The 21,015-nt window shown below is 41.2% G+C and overlaps 1 protein-coding gene across 1 annotated transcript in view; it reads left to right on the top strand.

The window, feature by feature from the left end:
• The window catches only part of Hs2st (Heparan sulfate 2-O-sulfotransferase), a 111,664-nt gene that overhangs the window by 14,718 nt on the left and 75,931 nt on the right, over window positions 1–21,015 (top strand). Inside the window, exon 3 of the mRNA XM_067146188.2 lies at window positions 17,620–17,705. Within this exon, the coding sequence (XP_067002289.2) occupies window positions 17,620–17,705 (86 nt within the window). The remainder of the gene's footprint in view (window positions 1–17,619; window positions 17,706–21,015) is intronic.

Genomic DNA, 21,015 nt, shown 5'->3' with positions numbered 1-21,015 from the left:
TCAAAGCTTCAAAAAATCGCAAAGATATGCCAATGAGACGATAAAATTGGCATCAGTAAACACTTCATACAGATCGTTCTTACCTCCACCAAGAAGAAAAATTCAACTTCAGACTTTAATTCAAACAGCCGAGCCAGCATGTTCCCTTTTGATAGCCAGCAAAAAGGAGAGTTTTGTTATCGGCTTGAAGGTCAACACAAAGGGCTTCAAACAATCTTGTCTGTAAAGAACGTTTCTTCACAGAGTTCACAATTCTTATAGCGACTTTTAGAGTGTTATTAAAATCTTGGGGCAAGGTTTTGGCCGCCAAAGCCTGCCTGTGAATTATACAGTGGGTTCCCATGATGTTTGGGTTTTTATCTTTCGCCAATTTGAGAAACCCAGAACGTGACCCAATCATAGCAGGTGCACCATCCGTACATACACCCACTGCATTTTGCCAGGAAAGTCCACGTTCTTGGAAAAAACTATCGATGGTATAAAACACATCACAAGCTTTCGAAGTGGTTTTCAAACATTGGTAGAAGAACATTTCTTCTCTTAAAATTCCATTGTCGACAAATCGACGATATACAATCAGTTGACACAACGGGCCACATCGGTTGTTTCATCACACTGAATTGAAAACACTGGAGATGCTTTCACCTCCAAAATTTGCATTTTAATGTCTTCTGACAGTTCTTGAAGTCTGCACTTCACTGTGTTATCAAAAAGAGAAATTTTAGACAATTTCTGCCGACTTCCTTCATCCAAAACTATATTTACGGCTAATAACATTCATGGCTTTATTAATGTTTCCCCAAATGTATATACTTTTTTGTCTTTGGCAATCAGAGGAGCTAGTTCATATGATGCTTCCACTGCTTTCTCATTTTCTTGGTTAAAAGTACCCGATGAATCTAATTTCATACGTTTTAGTGAGTTGAGCTTAGTTGCAAAAATTATGTGAGTTTGTCTTTTAAGCCTGAATGCTTTGTGTTTAAATGTCTCTCCAAACGCACAGGCCTCATCGCATCGTTACGCAGAACAAAGTAGCAGATTACGCATTGAGGCTGTTGTATTCCGTTCCGTTCAACGACTGTGAAGCCATATTTAATGTAGTCATCTCTCCTTGGACATCGTTATCAATTTTTTTAACTCACAATATTAATAACACAATTCACACAGTTACAGCGAAGCATACACAACACTCACAATAAACAACTTGACAAACACGTCCACTGCGAAAGTATATGAGGCACAGAATCAACAGTCGAAGGGCCTGGCCACTGAAGGTCTATCGGCGATGTGTTGTCATGGCCATTACTCTGCCATCTCTGATGGGGTAGTTATACTATGTAGCTCTCGCCAATTTGACTGCAAGGGAAGAATAAGAATGTGTAGGAGTGGGAACAGAGCATTCAAGGACGAGCTACCCACAAAACGAGTCTATATGCCGCAGAGTGAGAGGGAAGGAGGAATTCCCACTCCATTTGTTGCTTCTGAAATTCCGATATGCTTTGTTCTTCAGAGTTAATGTCGACTCTTGACTGTAGTAACTTATTGCCAGTTAAGGTCTGTGGTGAGAAAATGTCACTGTTTCATTAATTGCTGTGGTTAAACATTAATTAGTTGTAGCCCAAAATACCAATAGGCCTACCTAGAATTTCACGCTAGCCGTGAAAGCCTAACATCTTATATTAAATATATTTATTATAATTTAGCCTACTATTGTTACCTTATCTCCTGTTGTTCTCGCCACTAGATCAATTTGATATACACTGACTGACAGAGCAAATGCAACACCAAGAAGGAGTGGTTCGAAAGGGATGAAAGTTGGGGAAAAAACAGAGACGGCACGAACGAATAATTGATGTTTATTTCAAACCGATATGCAGGTTACACAATGCGCACGGCATCGACTCAGTAGGATGTAGGACCACCGCGAGCGGCGATGCACGCAGAAACACGTCGAGGTACAGAGTCAATAAGAGTGCGGATGGTGTCCTGAGGGATGGTTCTCCATTCTCTGTCAACCATTTGCCACAGTTGGTCGTCCGTACGAGGCTGGGGCAGAGTTTGCAAACGGCGTCCAATGAGATCCCACACGTGTTCGATTGGTGAGAGATCCGGAGAGTACGCTGGCCACGGAAGCATCTGTACACCTCGTAGAGCCTGTTGGGAGATGCGAGCAGTGTGTGGGCGGGCATTATCCTGCTGAAACAGAGCATTGGGCAGCCCCTGAAGGTACGGGAGTGCCACCGGCCGCAGCACATGCTGCACGTAGCGGTGGGCATTTAACGTGCCTTGAATACGCACTAGAGGTGACGTGGAATCATACACAATAGCGCCCCAAACCATGATGCCGCGTTGTCTAGCGGTAGGGCGCTCCACAGTTACTGCCGGATTTGACCTTTCTCCACGCCGACGCCACACTCGTCTGCGGTGACTATCACTGACAGAACAGAAGCGTGACTCATCGGAGAACACGACGTTCCGCCATTCCCTCATCCAAGTCGCTCTAGCCCGGCACCATGCCAGGTGTGCACGTCTATGCTGTGGAGTCAATGGTAGTCTTCTGAGCGGACGCCGGGAGTGCAGGCCTCCTTCAACCAATCGACGGGGAATTGTTCTGGTCGATATTGGAACAGCCAGGGTGTCTTGCACATGCTGAAGAATGGCAGTTGACGTGGCGTGCGGGGCTGCCACCGCTTGGCGGCGGATGCGCTGATCCTCGCGTGCTGACGTCACTCGGGCTGCGCCTGGACCCCTCGCACATGCCACATGTCCCTGCGCCAACCATCTTCGCCACAGGCGCTGCACCGTGGACACATCCCTATGGGTATCGGCTGCGATTTGACGAAGCGACCAACCTGCCCTTCTCAGCCCGATCACCATACCCCTCGTAAAGTCGTCTGTCTGCTGGAAATGCCTCCGTTGACGGCGGCCTGGCATTCTTAGCTATACATGTGTCCTGTGGCACATGACAACACGTTCTACAATGACTGTCGGCTGAGAAATCACGGTACGAAGTGGGCCATTCGCCAACGCCGTGTCCCATTTATCGTTCGCTACGTGCGCAGCACAGCGGCGCATTTCACATCATGAGCATACCTCAGTGACGTCAGTCTACCCTGCAATTGGCATAAAGTTCTGACCACTCCTTCTTGGTGTTGCATTTGCTCTGTCAGTCAGTGTAATACCGACATTTATACAAGTACCTCCTTCATGTAATATATTTTGTTTATGAGGAAAATCCTTGTACAGTATGCAACATTAATACTGGAAAATGAAAGCAACTACTACATCGTTGATGACTAGAAACATGTCGCGTCTGGTCATAGTTTATTTTCACGCAAGTAGGTCCACAAAGTGTGCAATTAATCGTGCGTTGATTGGTCTTGTTCCCACACCTGCTCTCAGGCTTCATTTTGCTCCTCACAACACAGCAAATTTCTTATTTCACCTCCAACCTCGCGGCTCCACAGAGGTTTGTGTCGACAGTAGGCAATTACCAGTGCTTTTGAACGATTGAGTTGGCGCGACAATCACTTGGAGAGATTCGAAAAATGTTTATTACACAAAATTGTAATTTTCCAGTTAAAAAAATTAATTCGGAAATCACATCACGCCCCCCCCTGATAAAGCCCTACGCCCCCTAGGTGGGCGTGCCCCCCAGGTTGGGAACCCCTGACCTAGAGGAAGACCTAGAACAGCGTTGGGGTTGAGTTCCTCCACCCCAGTGTCTTATGCAGGGTTACATTTGGCCCATACTCACTTCGGAGCCACACAAGGTAACCAGGCACAGTTAGTGGGTGTTGTTGTTGTTGTGTGATAGGACGTATCGTTTGCGAGTGATAGTGAATTGGTACTTATAAGAGCAATATTTCACAATACAGACTGTATTAGTTGTGAAGAGTGTAAGAAGCAAACGCTGATCAACGGACGTTAAGGTGAGTCTGTGTGAAATGTTTAGTGTCGTTAAGAATCACGAACTACGGTTGCATGAAGGTACTTAACCTAAACGAATAAGAGTTAGGTTCGAAGCTTAGACAACATCGAAACTTAATAAGTAGTTCACAAGATCACCGCTAAAGGCGTATTGGAACAATAATTTTGTGGTACTATCACTTGAGTTGTGAGGAAACAACACTAGAGCGCAGTTATACACCTAGTGCTAATGTGGGTCGTTCGCGTAATGTTCTGGTGATAAATGGAAACATCTACTAACACAATCATGCGTGATCAAAATCAAATGGTTACTCCGAGCATCGAATCATCGAATAAACTGAAAGAATCAAACGATGTCTCGCGAGATACCGACCTAATTATCCTATCTACAGCTGTGGAACAAGGTGAGGGAGAGGGGGTAGATGACCCAAACATGGTCGAGACGGCAGAAGTACAAAACAAAGAGCTTATATTTGTAACATTAGTCAATGAGATTAAAGAATGCGACAAAGTAAAATGGATCGAAAGATTGCAGCAGATGATTGATGCACGGTTTAGCAGGATGCCCCGAGGATGGTGGCCGAAAATAACCAAAGAGTTTCAACAACGCTTTGACCAAGGAGCTCGTCAAATTGATGTCAGGAATTTATACAATCGATTCAGACACAAGAGTCAGAATATTAATGCATGTGAAACGGATAACCTCAAAGAAAATAATGCAATACAAATGCCATCTATGGTGAAGAACACAGACTTGTTCCTCAAAGTGAAACGAACGTTATTGACAAATATTGATGAATACTGTAAGAAGAAAGAGGCAAAAACAAGAACTAAGAAAATATTTAGCCAGGAAATAAATCAAGAAATATTCGAAATGATGAATGTAATCATAAAATCGGAACGAGTAGAACAGCAAATAACCACGATCGCCGAAATGAATGATGTGTTGTATGCATGCCAACAGACGTATGAGATGGTGACAGCTAAAGAAAAAAAAGGCATCTGTCTGGAAAAGCTCTATCGAAGCCAAGATCAACAAAAGGAATAGAAAATTGGAAATAATTGATGCCCACCGCCCAAATGAAAGAGCAAGTAAAGAGTTGATTAGAATGTGTAGAGAAAATCGAATTCATTCAAACAAGAGTAGTGATATTCAGAAGATGCGTGATACGATTCTTGAGAAAATAGCTATTTACAAGAAGAAGATAGTGATAGCTGAAAATCGTATAGCATCTAGGAACACAAACCGAAAGTTTGAGTTTAATAGGAAGACCTTCTATCGTGACCTTGAAGGCGACAGGTTTACAGTAAGTGAAGATATTAATCTTGAAGAAACCAAATGCTTTTGGACTACAATTTGGCAATATGATGAAAGACAAGATTATGAACAACTGATCCAAGAACTAAGTCCAGCGGAAGTGGAGGGAGATATGGATAGAGATAAGATAAAAGAGGTCATATCCAGGTGTATAAAGTACCTTGCGAACTGGAAAGCAACAGGACCTGATTTTGTATATAATTACTTTATTAAGAGGATCTATTCACTACATGAGAGGTTAGAACAACTAATCCACAAAATAATCCAAAACCCAGACTTGATTGATGAAGAGCTTTATGCTGGGATAACATATTTGATTCCAAAAGTCCCGAATGCAAACATACCGCAGCTCCTGAGGCCAATTACATGCCTTTCAAATTTATTCAAATTAATCAGCAAAGTGTTCACGGTAATAGTCAATGATTTCTGTGACGTGAACAATATTATCTCAAGTAATCAAATGGGAACATGCAACCGATGTCAAGGCGCTAAGGAACAAGCACTTATAAGCAAAACCATAAACGAAAAGTACAATAATAAATTGTGTACTGCTTGGGTGGACATTCAGAAAGCATATGATTCGTTGTCACATGAATACCTAATTGAATGCCTACGGAAGATACATATGCCAGAAAACATCATTAAATTTGTCAATAGATGAGAACATCATTAATATGTGGAAATAAAGTGGTCGGTGACGTGAAAATAAATAGAGGAATATTACAAGGAGATGCTCTATCACCCAAGTTGTTCGTAATTGCTATGGAATCGTTAAGCAGAATTTTAAATAAGAACTGCGAGAAGATCCAAGCAGATGAACATGGAAGAATTGAGTGCAACCACCTCATTTTCATCAATGACATTAAATTGTTCGCAAAAGATGTGCAGACATTGAACGAGCTGAGCCAGTGGACGAATCAATGTCTCAACAACATGGGTTTTACAATCAATCAGCAAAAGTCAGCGAAAATATCAATTCGAACCATATCTTTGGAGAGAAGGTAAATGACGTGGAAGGATACAAATACCTAGGAATATTAGAAGACTCGAGAAATGTAATTAAACCCGAAAATAAAGCTATCATAGCCAACAAGATCGAATCACGGGTAACAAATGTATAATACCAATATAAATGGTCCGTTATTGGACATTATAAATTTTCCAGTTAACTCATTCTTGGCTGCCAGCGTTTCGCCCTCGTGTGCTAGGGTGGGCTCATCAGTTGGTACCTAGCACACCTACCAATACGCTGGCTAGTGCATACCGTGGAGGCCACTGCGTAAGCTAACTGGAGCCACCGGCAGTGCCAATGCACTAAGAGACTTGGTCTCATAACTAAAAATTGATGCCTGCTTGGCCATCAGATGATATAGATGTTGATTCCCATAGGGAATCTGAAATATTTGTCCTGAATGAGTAAATTTATAATACCAATATAAATGGTCCGTTATTGGACATTATAAATTTTCCAGCTAACTCATTCTTGGCTGCCAGCGTTTCGCCCTCGTGTGCTAGGGTGGGCTCATCAGTTGGTACCTAGCACACCTACCAATACGCTGGCTAGTGCATACCGTGGAGGCCACTGCGTAAGCTAACTGGAGCCACCGGCAGTGCCAATGCACTAAGAGACTTTGTCTCGTAACTAAAAATTGATGCCTGCTTGGCCATCAGATGATATAGATGTTGACTCCCATAGGGAATCTGAAATATTTGTCCTGAATGAGTAAATTTATAATACCAATATAAATGGTCCGTTATTGGACATTATAAATTTTCCAGCTAACTCATTCTTGGCTGCCAGCGTTTCGCCCTCGTGTGCTAGGGTGGGCTCATCAGTTGGTACCTAGCACACCTACCAATACGCTGGCTAGTGCATACCGTGGAGGCCACTGCGTAAGCTAACTGGAGCCACCGGCAGTGCCAATGCACTAAGAGACTTTGTCTCATAACTAAAAATTGATGCCTGCTTGGCCATCACATGATATAGATGTTGATTCCCATAGGGAATCTGAAATATTTGTCCTGAATGAGTAAATTTATAATACCATTATAAATGGTCCGTTATTGGACATTATAAATTTTCCAGCTAACTCATTCTTGGCTGCCAGCGTTTCGCCCTCGTGTGCTAGGGTGGGCTCATCAGTTGGTACCTAGCACACCTACCAATACGCTGGCTAGTGCATACCGTGGAGGCCACTGCGTAAGCTAACTGGAGCCACCGGCAGTGCCAATGCACTAAGAGACTTTGTCTCATAACTAAAAATTGATGCCTGCTTGGCCATCAGATGATATAGATGTTGATTCCCATAGGGAATCTGAAATATTTGTCCTGAATGAGTAAATTTATAATACCAATATAAATGGTCCGTTATTGGACATTATAAATTTTCCAGCTAACTCATTCTTGGCTGCCAGCGTTTCGCCCTCGTGTGCTAGGGTGGGCTCATCAGTTGGTACCTAGCACACCTACCAATACGCTGGCTAGTGCATACCGTGGAGGCCACTGTGTAAGCTAACTGGAGCCACCGGCAGTGCCAATGCACTAAGAGACTTTGTCTCATAACTAATAATTGATGCCTGCTTGGCCATCAGATGATATAGATGTTGATTCCCATAGGGAATCTGAAATATTTGTCCTGAATGAGTAAATTTATAATACCAATATACATGGTCCGTTATTGGACATTATAAATTTTCCAGCTAACTCATTCTTGGCTGCCAGCGTTTCGCCCTCGTGTGCTAGGGTGGGCTCATCAGTTGGTACCTAGCACACCTACCAATACGCTGGCTAGTGCATACCGTGGAGGCCACTGCGTAAGCTAACTGGAGTCACCGGCAGTGCCAATGCACTAAGAGACTTTGTCTGATAACTAAAAATTGATGCCTGCCTGGCCATCAGATGATATAGATGTTGATTCCCATAGAAATCTGAAATATTTGTCCTGAATGAGTAAATTTATAATACCAATATAAACGGTCCGTTATTGGACATTATAAATTTTCCAGCTAACTCATTCTTGGCTGCCGGCGTTTCGCGCTCGTGTGCTAGGGTGGGCTCATCAGTTGGTACCTAGCACACCTACCAATACGCTGGCTAGTGCATACCGTGGAGGCCACTGCGTAAGCTAACTGGAGCCACCGGCAGTGCCAATGCACTAAGAGACTTTGTCTCATAACTAAAAATTGATGCCTGCTTGGCCATCAGATGATATAGATGTTGATTCCCATAGGGAATCTGAAATATTTGTCCTGAATGAGTAAATTTATAATACCAATATAAATGGTCCGTTATTGGACATTATAAATTTTCCAGGTAACTCATTCTTGGCTGCTAGCGTTTCGCCCTCGTGTGCTAGGGTGGGCTCATCAGTTGGTACCTAGCACACCTACCAATACGCTGGCTAGTGCATACCGTGGAGGCCACTGCGTAAGCTAACTGGAGCCACCGGCAGTGCCAATGCACTCAGAAACTTTGTCTCATAACTAAAAATTGATTCCTGCTTGGCCATCAGCCAAGAATGAGTTAGCTGGAAAATTTATAATGTCCAATAACGGACCATTTATATTGGTATTATAAATTTACTCCTTCAGGACAAATATTTCAGATTCCCTATGGGAATCAACATCTATATCATCTGATGGCCAAGCAGGCATCAATTTTTAGTTATGAGACAAAGTCTCTTAGTGCATTGGCACTGCCGGTGGCTCCAGTTAGCTTACGCAGTGGCCTCCACGGTATGCACTAGCCAGCGTATTGGTAGGTGTGCTAGGTACCAACTGATGAGCCCACCCTAGCACACGAGGGCGAAACGCTGGCAGCCAAGAATGAGTTAGCTGGAAAATTTATAATGTCCAATAACGGACCATTTATATTGGTATTATAAATTTACTCATTCAGGACAAATATTTCAGATTCCCTATTGGAATCAACATCTATATCATCTGATGGCCAAGCAGGCATCAATTTTTAGTTATGAGACAAAGTATCTTAGTGCATTGGCACTGCCGGTGGCTCCAGTTAGCTTACGCAGTGGCCTCCACGGTATGCACTAGCCAGCGTATTGGTAGGTGTGCTAGGTACCAACTGATGAGCCACCCTAGCACACGAGGGCGAAACGCTGGCAGCCAAGAATGAGTTAGCTGGAAAATTTATAATGTCCAATAACGGACCATTTATATTGGTATTATAAATTTACTCATTCAGGACAAATATTTCAGATTCCCTATGGGAATCAACATCTATATCATCTGATGGCCAAGCAGGCATCAATTTTTAGTTATGAGACAAAGTCTCTTAGTGCATTGGCACTGCCAGTGGCTCCAGTTAGCTTACGCAGTGGCCTCCACGGTATGCACTAGCCAGCGTATTGGTAGGTGTGCTAGGTACCAACTGATGAGCCCACCCTAGCACACGAGGGCGAAACGCTGGCAGCCAAGAATGAGTTAGCTGGAAAATTTATAATGTCCAATAACGGACCATTTAAATTGGTATTATAAATTTACTCATTCAGGACAAATATTTCAGATTCCCTATGGGAATCAACATCTATATCATCTGATGGCCAAGCAGGCATCAATTTTTAGTTATGAGACAAAGTCTCTTAGTGCATTGGCACTGCCGGTGGCTCCAGTTAGCTTACGCAGTGGCCTCCACGGTATGCACTAGCCAGCGTATTGGTAGGTGTGCTAGGTACCAACTGATGAGCCCACCCTAGCACACGAGGGCGAAACGCTGGCAGCCAAGAATGAGTTAGCTGGAAAATTTATAATGTCCAATAACGGACCATTTATATTGGTATTATAAATTTACTCATTCAGGACAAATATTTCAGATTCCCTATGGGAATCAACATCTATATCATCTGATGGCCAAGCAGGCATCAATTTTTAGTTACGAGACAAAGTCTCTTAGTGCATTGGTACTGCCGGTGGCTCCAGTTAGCTTACGCAGTGGCCTCCACGGTATGCACTAGCCAGCATATTGGTAGGTGTGCTAGGTACCAACTGATGAGCCCACCCTAGCACACGAGGGCGAAACGCTGGCAGCCAAGAATGAGTTAGCTGGAAAATTTATAATGTCCAATAACGGACCATTTATATTGGTATTATAAATTTACTCATTCAGGACAAATATTTCAGATTCCCTATGGGAATCAACATCTATATCATCTGATGGCCAAGCAGGCATCAGTTTTTAGTTAGGAGACAAAGTCTCTTAGTGCATTGGCACTGCCGGTGGCTCCAGTTAGCTTACGCAGTGGCCTCCACGGTATGCACTAGCCAGCGTATTGGTAGGTGTGCTAGGTACCAACTGATGAGCCCACCCTAGCACACGAGGGCGAAACGCTGGCAGCCAAGAATGAGTTAGCTGGAAAATTTATAATGTCCAATAACAGACCATTTATATTGGTATTATAAATTTACTCATTCAGGACAAATATTTCAGATTCCCTATGGGAATCAACATCTATATCATGTGATGGCCAAGCAGGCATCAATTTTTAGTTATGAGACAAAGTCTCTTAGTGCATTGGCACTGCCGGTGGCTCCAGTTAGCTTACGCAGTGGCCTCCACGGTATGCACTAGCCAGCGTATTGGTAGGTGTGCTAGGTACCAACTGATGAGCCCACCCTAGCACACGAGGGCGAAACGCTGGCAGCCAAGAATGAGTTAGCTGGAAAATTTATAATGTCCAATAACGGACCATTTATATTGGTATTATAAATTTACTCATTCAGGACAAATATTTCAGATTCCCTATGGGAATCAACATCTATATCATAACAAATGTATGCCAAACAAAGTTGAACGCAAGAAACCTGTTTGCAGCAATAAATGAGTATGCGTTATCAACTATTAACTATTGTATTGGCCTGATCCCGTACGAGCACAAAGAATTTAACATTGATCTGAAGGTGAGAAGAATCTTGAGAGAGCATAATATCGTCAGAACAGCAGGTAATATGGAACGACTGTACCTGAAAAGACATGAGTTAGGAAGAGGACTACAAAATATTTCTGAGAAGGCCGAATTGATTTTACTAGAACTATGTAAATACTTGGCAACAAACACAAGAACGAAGTTTATCGCAGAAAGTGAAAGAAGAAATGCAACCCATCTTGGACTGATTGAAGAACATTTGAAACGGAAGTACCTAATTGAGGAAGGAAACGATGTCACGGTAAAAGTAGTTAAGCAGAAACAAAAACAGATGCGAATGGATCGAATCATGGCTAAGTCAATGCATTCCACATTGTTCCGTGAACATCAGGAGAAATTTGTTGACGTAAAACAGTCATCGTTATGGCTAATGAGGGGGAATATATCTCCACAGGAAGAAGGAATGTTCTGTAAGATACAAGATAGAAACATCTTCTTTAGTCATGGGAGTATATTCCAGAGGTGCCCACACTGCAACCAGGGCAATAAGACACTAGATCACCTGGCAATACAATGTGGACGAATGCTTAATTTGGACTACAAGAAACGCCACAATGATGTTGTCAGATGCTTGCATTTCATGTTCACCAAAAAGTATGGGCTGAATAATTCTAAGAAAATAAAGAACTATGAAGTTGAAAATGTCATATCCAATCAGCGAATTAGAATAAAGTCAGACGTCATCATACAGACTGAGCTTCGCATTGAACACAATAAACCGGATCTGATGATACATGACCTTGTAAAGAATGAAATCCTATTAATTGAAGTTGGAATCACAAACAAAAATATCCTAAAACAGACTGAAACCACTAAAGGAAGAAAGTACGAGATGCTAGCCAACGAACTCTCACTTATGTACAATGGGGCCAAGGTGACGATGGTCCCTGTGGTAATAACATGGGACGGGCTAGTTACCAACTTGTTCAAGAAGCACATGGACAAATTGGAAGTGAGCAAACAGCTACAGGCCTACCTACAGACCATTGTACCAAAAAGAACATGTGAGAGTGTGCTTCAGACGAGGCAACTTGGATAACGAGTTGTGGATGGAGGACTTGCAAACAATGATGGACCAGATGGAGGCGGTCCTGGTACCGTAAATGGTGTGCAAGAAGTGTGTATACAAATGCGTAGAATCATTGGATGTAACATGGACTTAAAAACTAATTGAATAAATTTATTATTATTATTATTATTATTATTATTATTATTATTATTATTATTATTATTATTATTATTATTATTATTATTATCTTCACAGTTATGTATGACAGGTTGTCAGTATGGATTTTATTTGGTATAAATAATTGTAGTCATATCATTTATTATATGTGTGTTGTATGATCTGTCTTGTGTAACAGAACATGTAAGGTTATGTCATGATACTTCTGCTGTACGTCTATTAATACAACTTTATTGCATGTAAGAACACATAATTAATGGTAAACTAGCTATATTACCCGGCACTGCCCAGGCATTTTGTTGGCTGTTTACTTTTAGGTATTTTATTACCTGTTGATTATATGTGAAGAGAATTTTTGTACATTTCATTATTGTGACGTTGACTGATTAGGAACTATTTTGTAGTTTAGAAGTTATTGTTATGTGTTTAATTTCAAGTCTTATAGATTATTTTGTTTCTCGTTAATCAAACTAATCTCGGTAAGTTTGGACATTTTCTTCATCACCACTTTTCGCCATGCCTACGCAGCTGAACTGATACTTAAATGGCATCCAGAGTGCCACAGTACAACTCAGTGACTGTGGAAACTATGGATTTGACGCTAATATTGGTTGTTTTGATTATTCTTGTACGTCATTCCCTCCCCTAGGTTTGCTAGAAGGTGTTTTACTCCTCCAGTATCCGTTCGAGAGATTAAGTCATATTTGTACGAAGTTTGGTTGAGGGCTATTCTATAAGATACTGTACACGCCTACATCCACAATTTTGGTAGTTTTCTCTTTCACACCTTTTACTTTTAGGATTAGTATTACCTGTTTCCAGTGGTTTATTTTTAATTTTTCTTAATTATGAACTCTCTTGTAAATTTTTGTAAATTTAGAAATATTGTTATGTGTATAATTTTATGTTTTAGCTTGAAATTATTTTGATTTACCTTAAAGTATTTCCTTGTGGCAGCCCGGATTGTCTGGGAAGCAGTACATCCTTTCAAACAATAATAAAAATAAGTTATAAGTACTTACACGTTACATTATAGATATAATATACACGATTCCAACTGTCACTGGGACTGTCAACAATCAGCCGAGTGACACCGAAAACTGTGTAAAGCACATTAATCTGTGTGGATTTGGACATTTTATTTATCACCCCTTTTAAATCACCATGCCCATGGGGGCTGAACTTAGACTTAAATGACATCTGGAGTGTCACTACTCATCTCAGTGACACCGGAAGCTATGGATTCGACACTTATATCGGCTGGTTTAGATTATTTTACATGTAAAACCCTCCCCCAGGGGTGTCTTAACCCTGCAGTATCTTTTCGAGATAGTAACTCATATCCGTACCGAGTTTGGTTGAGAGCTGTGATGGGGTAATGCTGGAATATAACACATGCACATAGTGAGAAAACTATACCGTACCGAAGTCCGGCCCCACGGTGTAGGGGGCAGTGCGTCTGCCTGTCATCCGGTGGGCCCGAGTTCGATTCCCGGGCGGGTCAGGGGTTTTTAATTGTAAGTGATTAATATCGCTGGCCTGGGGACTGGGTGTTTGTGCCGTCCTTAACATTCCTTTCCTGATTCAAACACCGTACTGAAGATGATCGATTGCATTTTGTGGTAAACGTTTCAGTTTTCTTATTCAAACAGCGTCACCTATCCTAACTTAACCGTACTATACGTATGATGAAAATGCGCTTCAAGCGCCAGTAGAGAAATTATAACCTTCTCACTATAAATTTACACAATACTAGCCTTTCCGTAATTTACCCAGGCGCGAGAAAATATAAACTAACCTCTGAAATCAATTATGCACTCTGCCATATTTCAAGGTGTATCCCATTCTTACTTAATTGCAGTATTTTGCATTAAAATTAAATAATCGTTTAGTCAGCCTTTGTTTTTAACAAGTTAACAACGTGTCTGATAACTGTTATTTTGGATATGGATATTTTCTTTTTCACCCCCTTCTCACTCCTGTGCCGATGCGGATGAACTTGGAATGTCAATATTCATCTTAGCTATACCAAAAACTATGGATTCTACTTTAATATTGGTCGTTTCCTATTACTTTTATACTTCATCCCCTTTCCACACTGTCATGAAGGAGGATGACCCATCGAATCGGTTGGTCTCGTCTTTTGCGCCGATATGCAACCCTCACCTTGTTCAACAGCTCGCAGTAGTAAGCAGCATTGACTGTGCGTCACTCATACAAAAAATCAATCAGCAAAATGCCTCGCCGATGGAAGAAAAAACGGTTGCAAGAACCTTGCCAGCTGACAGTCGAGTCTTGGCTTTCACTGGTGCTGCCTCAAATTTCCTCCGCCGCTCCTTACTGGCTTGTTTGGATTCGGGAGTGTAGTGGTGGACCCCTGTTTCGTCGCAGGTGACGATCCGACTCAAAAATGCATCACCTGCAAACCTTGCTCTAAGCCTCTGACAGGCCTCCAAACATCTCAACTTAAGATTTTCGGTCAGAAGGCGAGGGACCCATCTGGAACAGACTTTACGGGACTGTAGGTCATTTGTGATGATTGCTTGACAGCTCCCATAACTGATTGCGGCTTGTTCTGTAATTTCTGATACTCTCGCCCATCGATCGTCGTCAATAACGTCTTTAACCGCACAAATGTTTTCATCTGTAATGCTGATCCGAGGACGGCGATTGTGTTGCTGATTTTCCACACATTCTCGTCCTTCTTTGAACTTTTTATGGCAGACAAACACACGCGCCCTTGACAATGTTTGATCACCGAACTGTGCAGTCAATCTCTGGAAAATTTCTGCCACTGTAACTCCTTCACGAGCAAGATATGTTATAATTATGCATTGCGCAATGGAGGATGCACCTGTTGCTCCAACATCATGAGCGTTACTGACGAAACGACAGAAAATATCTAACAGCACGCTCTCCCCACTCCTAACAGTCGCGCCCAAGCATAGCAGGAGCACGGGGCCAGTCCTATCAACTGTTGATGTTCAGGAACAAAAATCGTGTTTATATTTGATCGACCTTCGTATCCAAATCACTTCAAGTTAACAAATTGCATGCGTTAGTGGCATGAATTTGATAATAATAATAATTTCGTGTGGCTATTTCTAGCCGAGTGCAGCCCTTGTAAGGCAGACCCTCCGATGAGGGTGGGCGGCATCTGCCATGTGTAGGTAACTGCGTGTTATTGTGGTGGAGGATAGTGTTATGTGTGGTGTGTGAGTTGCAGGAATGTTGGGGACAGCACAAACACCCAGCCCCCGGGCCATTGGAATTAACAGATGAAGGTTAAATTCCCCGACCCGGCCGGGAATCGAACCCGGGACCCTCTGAACCGAAGGCCAGTACGCTGACCATTCAGCCAACGAGTCGGACATGAATTTGATGGCCGTGTAAGACAGAACCACAGTCTTGAATACACTTTGTAAAGCTTACATTGGGCACATGTGGCCCCTGTTGTGTACAGCTTGCAGACGAGGTGGCCCATCCTCCACCACCTTGCCTTCGCAGTACCATCACAGCATTGAATCTCCCCCTAGAGAGAGCACCTGGAGTAAACAAGTGTGTTTCTGCAGGTCTTCACTGGCAGTGATTCATGTAATGGGTTGTACATTATGCTCTGTCATCCTTTATATAGTAATTGAATATCATCTATGGACTAGATACTAGTTGTCTTTTTTTAATTTTTAATTTTATTTAATAGGAAAGTGAGAATCCATGCTTCCAATTAAAAATAATGCTTCAAAATTATTGTGAAAGGAATGAATGTGAGATTTAAAGTAGAAAATAGCTCTACCCTCATGTCCCCCTTGTTTCCTTCAGTTCAGAGTGTGGTAGTTCAGTCCAAAAATTAGACAACTAAACAACGCTTTTCTGATTGGTGTGTTGCAGACACCTCAGTGTTTTTTATTGTCCTGTAATTTGTACGGTGTTACAACATTTATAATATCAACCAGGCATCATGCATAATGATTTATTACTGTCCGGCACCATGGCTGAATGGTTAGCGTCCTGACCTTTGGTCACAAGGGTCCTGGGTTTGATTCCTGGCAGGGTCGGGAATTTTAACCATCATTGGTTAATTTCGCTGGCACGGGGGCGAGGTATATGTGTCGTCTTCATCATCACGACGCACAGGTCGTCTATGGGCGTCAAATCAAAAGACCTGTACCTGGTGAGCCGAACATGTCCTCGAACACTCCCGGCACTAAAAGCCATATGCCATTTCATTTTTTTTTTCATTTATTACTGGTATTTGATTTTGTGATGAAGACTTTGGGTATTATTTTGTCGTTAGAATCCTCAGTGTACATTCCCTTGTGGGTGAGGGGGGTAGAATAACACCCACTGTATCCCCTGCCTGCCGTAAGGGGCTCATAACTTGGGAGTGTGGATTGGCGACCATGGGGCCCTTAGCAGGGTCCTGGCTTTGCTTCTAGTTACTTGTGCCAGGCTCCTCACTTTCATCTGTGCTATCCGACCTCCTTTGTCAACTCTTGTTGTTTTCGACCCTGATGGTATTATATTTGTGAATCCTAGGGTGTCTTTCATTTTCACGCCCTTTGTGGCCCTAGTCTTCCTTTGGCCGATACCGTCATTTTTCGAAGTGTCGGATCCCTTCCATTTTTTCTCTCTGATTATTGTTATATAGAGGATGGTTACCTACTTGTACTTCCTTCTAAAACAATAATCACCATCACCACCACCACCACCACCACCACCCCAGAGTTCACATGGACAATGAGCAAACTATGTTGAAAAAATATATTGTGTCTCTGTATTTTAAATATTAAATGCAATAGCTTTATGTGAAAATCATTAATGTCTGTTATGAAGCAAAGACAGTTTCTGAGTTTGGATACTGTAATGTGTTTCCTGGAAAGCATGAAAATCATCATCATTATCTTAATAGTTAAATTGAATGTAGTAAAAAAAAGTAATCGCTTAATGAGCTGAAGTATTGAAGTGTGCTGTAATTCCCATGCAAGCTGTCTGAATTCAGCGATGTTGTTAAAAATGTTCCTGAATAGTTATTACCCTATAATCTGTTCTGTTTAATCAAGATGCAGTTAATTGCTTAAATCTCTCCATAAATCACAATCATTTTATATTCATTAGATTTTTTTTCTTTTGAGGTTAATTTTTAATATATATTATCAGAAGGCATCAGATGAAATGAAGCTCTTTGCAGGAGTAACAAAGAAACTTTTATTAAAACTTATCTCTCTCTTTCTTTTTAATTTCAGCTACGATTTGTTCAGAACATTTCTCATTGGAACTCCATCAAACCAGCCTTTTACCATGGTCATATGGCATTTGTGGATTTTGAGAAGTGAGTTGCACAACGTCTAACTGGTTATGGTTTGATGTTAATTAGTACACTAATTCTTCCCTCAGCAAATAATAATCTTCCCCACTAACTTAATGATTGCCCCTGTGATGTTAACAGAGCAGAGCTCATCCAATTAAACCACTGGTGAAATGTAAGAGAGAGTTGATCTGTTGTTGGTTTTGTATAATTTTTTTATTACAATACATAACACTTAGTTCCAAGTTGATTTAGAATAAGTAATATGTAGAATAAATGTATGTATAAGATAGCCAGTAATTGTTTAGATTAATTATACCAACTGTTTTCAACTGTTTCCTAAACATGGATATACTGATGTAAAATTATTTTAATTTGTATGTCTTAAAAATCATTAATACTAATAATTTATTGTGGAAATGTAGGGCGATCTCTTAACTACTGCATATTCAGTAATGATAAATATTAATATCAGGTATGATTATCAACAGAGCAGAATTTTGTTTCATAATAATTCAGAGGTGAGAGTCCGGATCCATGGCTAAATGGTTAGCATGCTAGCCTTTGGTCACAGGGGTCCCGGGTTCGATTCCCAGCAGGGTCAGGAATTTTAAGCACAATTGGTTAATTCTGCTGGCACAGGGGCTGGGTGTATGTGTTGTCTTCACAATCATTTTATCCTCATCACGACGTGCAAGTTGCTTACAGGCGTCATATCAAAAGACCTGAATCTGGTGAGCTGAACTTGTCCTCGGACACTCTCGGCACTAAAAGCTGTATGTCTTAAGTATTATTACAATATTATAAGTCCACCTGTTCAATTCAACTTCAATACGGAACCAAAATGAGAATAGTTACTTGTAACTAAAAGCCGTACCGGTATGCTATTTCATTTTCAGAGGTGAGATCAATTTCATGGAATTCAAAGACGAGGATTTGAACTCAGGACCTCTTCCTTCTGGGAAATTTGTGATAGTAATTAATACTTTCTAAAGTAGTAATCACCATCACCAATTTCTCTGAAGGGAAGAGGTCCTTGATTCAATTCCTGGTCTTTGATTTCCATTTTAGCTCATTACACAGCTGAATAGCTGAAGATTGAATTTCAGTGAGTGTGGTGTGAAAATGCAATATTCTAACGAAAATTCATTGAAACATTCAGTCTTGAAGGAAAGGAAATACAAAGTTTTGAATTTTTCCACATGATTCAAGCACATTGGAAATACAGTTGGATGTTGTCATTTATAGCCACAGCTCCTTAATGAATAACTGTAGTTACCATTTTATTGTTGTTTCATTGTTAAAATCAATAGTTAATCTAAGATTTGGAGATGATGTGATTAGGGAACTAAATCTTATTTTACTGAGCTCGATAGCTGCAGTTGCTTAAGTGCGGCCAGTATCCAGTATTCGGGAGATAGTAGGTTCGAACCCCACTGTCGGCAGCCCTGAAGATGGTTTTCCGTGGTTTCCCATTTTCACACCAGGCAAATGCTGGGGCTGTACCTTAATTAAGGCCATGGCCGCTTCCTTCCCACTCCTAGCCCTTTCCTGTCCCATCATCGCCATAAGACTTATCTGTGTTGGTGCGACGTAAAGCAGCTAGCAAAAAAAAAAAAAAAAAAAAAATTATTTCTCTTCTCCTTCCTCTGCTCCAGCATTATTGTCCCATTCATGCTGTGGGCTTGCACATGATGATCCTCCTTCTTCACTTAATTCCGTTATACATGCGGTCTTCGATCAAGTTTAGTTCTTACATGTGTGAAGTGATTCTGTCTTTCCACCTTGCTTGGGGTCTTCCTCTTCATTGTTTACCTGATGACGTCATTTTCAGAATATTTTTCCCAACATAGTTTCCACCTTTCCTCAATCCCGGCTTAGTCGAGTAATATTTCTTCTTCTTCTTGTACCATGTCCTCACTGGATGTTGGCTGTCATCAGGGCGATCTGGTTCTTGTTCTCAGCAACTGGGACAAGAGTGGAAGAATTGAGTCCATACCACTCTTGTAGTTTCTGTAGCCAAGATATTCTCTTTCTTCTCCTACTTCTCCTTCTTTCAATTTTACCTTATGAGTTGAAGGAGTCTACATAGTTACCAAGTGCTACAAATTTTCCTAGTTTCTATGATCCTCTCACATATACTGCGGCAGTACAGAAGCGATACTGATTATTATAGATTTCACGAAATCAAAATGCTCTTTATAAATTTTTTATTTCTCCTGGGAATATGAAAAAAAAATTATACGTTGGAGACTCGGTGTTAGAAATCTGCTCATGAAAAATGATGAAATAGCTGCATTTGCACCTTAAACAGCCAGCGTAACATCTTGTAAATTCCCAGCATATGTGCTTGGTTTTTGTTTAGCTGTGATTTGGTAATGAGTTGCCTGCACAGATTGTTACTTCTGTTGCAGCTTTTGATGCAAATTTATGTAGTGTAGTAAAGGCATTTATTTTGGTAAAGTTAAGAACAGCATAAACAAAAATAATTTGTGTAAACATAAGAACAACGAAGAGCCAAGTGATCATGGAGCAAGACAATCTGCAGCAAATCACTATTACCATAAGCAGTACATAGAAGAATTTTCATGCCTAGGGGAGAATGCAATGACTGTCCACGCTATAGGAAATTTAAAAACACTCATCAAGAATGGATGTATCGCAAGGCCGTGCAAGATGCTCTAGTATTTCTTTGCAACAAAAAGTGACAATAGTATTATACGGAGTGAATTTTTTTTCTTGTCTTGTCTGCAGAAGAAGACCATGCCAGTATGGGCAATCACCTTTGAAGGTTGGCGTCTCTGAGTCTATATTTATTATTTTGAATGATATGGCCTAAGTACTTAAGTTTCTTTTTTGATATTATACATGAGTCAGTTGTCGGAATACTTCAGTGTTACGTATTCGGTTAACCAATAATACTCTGAGCAGGTGTCGGTAGCACCACATCTTAAAGGATCAGAGTTTTTTGGTGGCATTCTCTGTTAGGCTCAAAGTCTCAGCACCATAAAGTAAGACAGGAAATAGATAACACTGAAGTAAACGGAAATGGAGATTGATATTTAAGTCCCTGTTACGGATAAGTTTGTTCATTCTCTTGCATGCAGTCCTTGCTTGTTCATTCCAGGACCTGATTTCAACAGCATTGTTCCAGCTGTGATCAAGTATGCTGCTGAGATACTTAAAGTGTTGAACTTGTTTCAGTGACTTGTCAGCTACTGGCAAGTTAAGAGGTTGAATGACATGTTTGTTTATGACATTACTTTTTTATGTGGTGTTTAAATGCAGACCTGCTGCAGCATTGTGTTCAGCCGCACAGTTTAGTAATGTCTAC

Source organism: Anabrus simplex, chromosome 4 (genome assembly GCF_040414725.1).
Source record: "Anabrus simplex isolate iqAnaSimp1 chromosome 4, ASM4041472v1, whole genome shotgun sequence".
NCBI lineage: Eukaryota > Metazoa > Arthropoda > Insecta > Orthoptera > Tettigoniidae > Anabrus > Anabrus simplex.
Note: the sequence above shows the minus strand (reverse complement) of the source record. Positions and strands in the feature narration are given on the sequence as shown.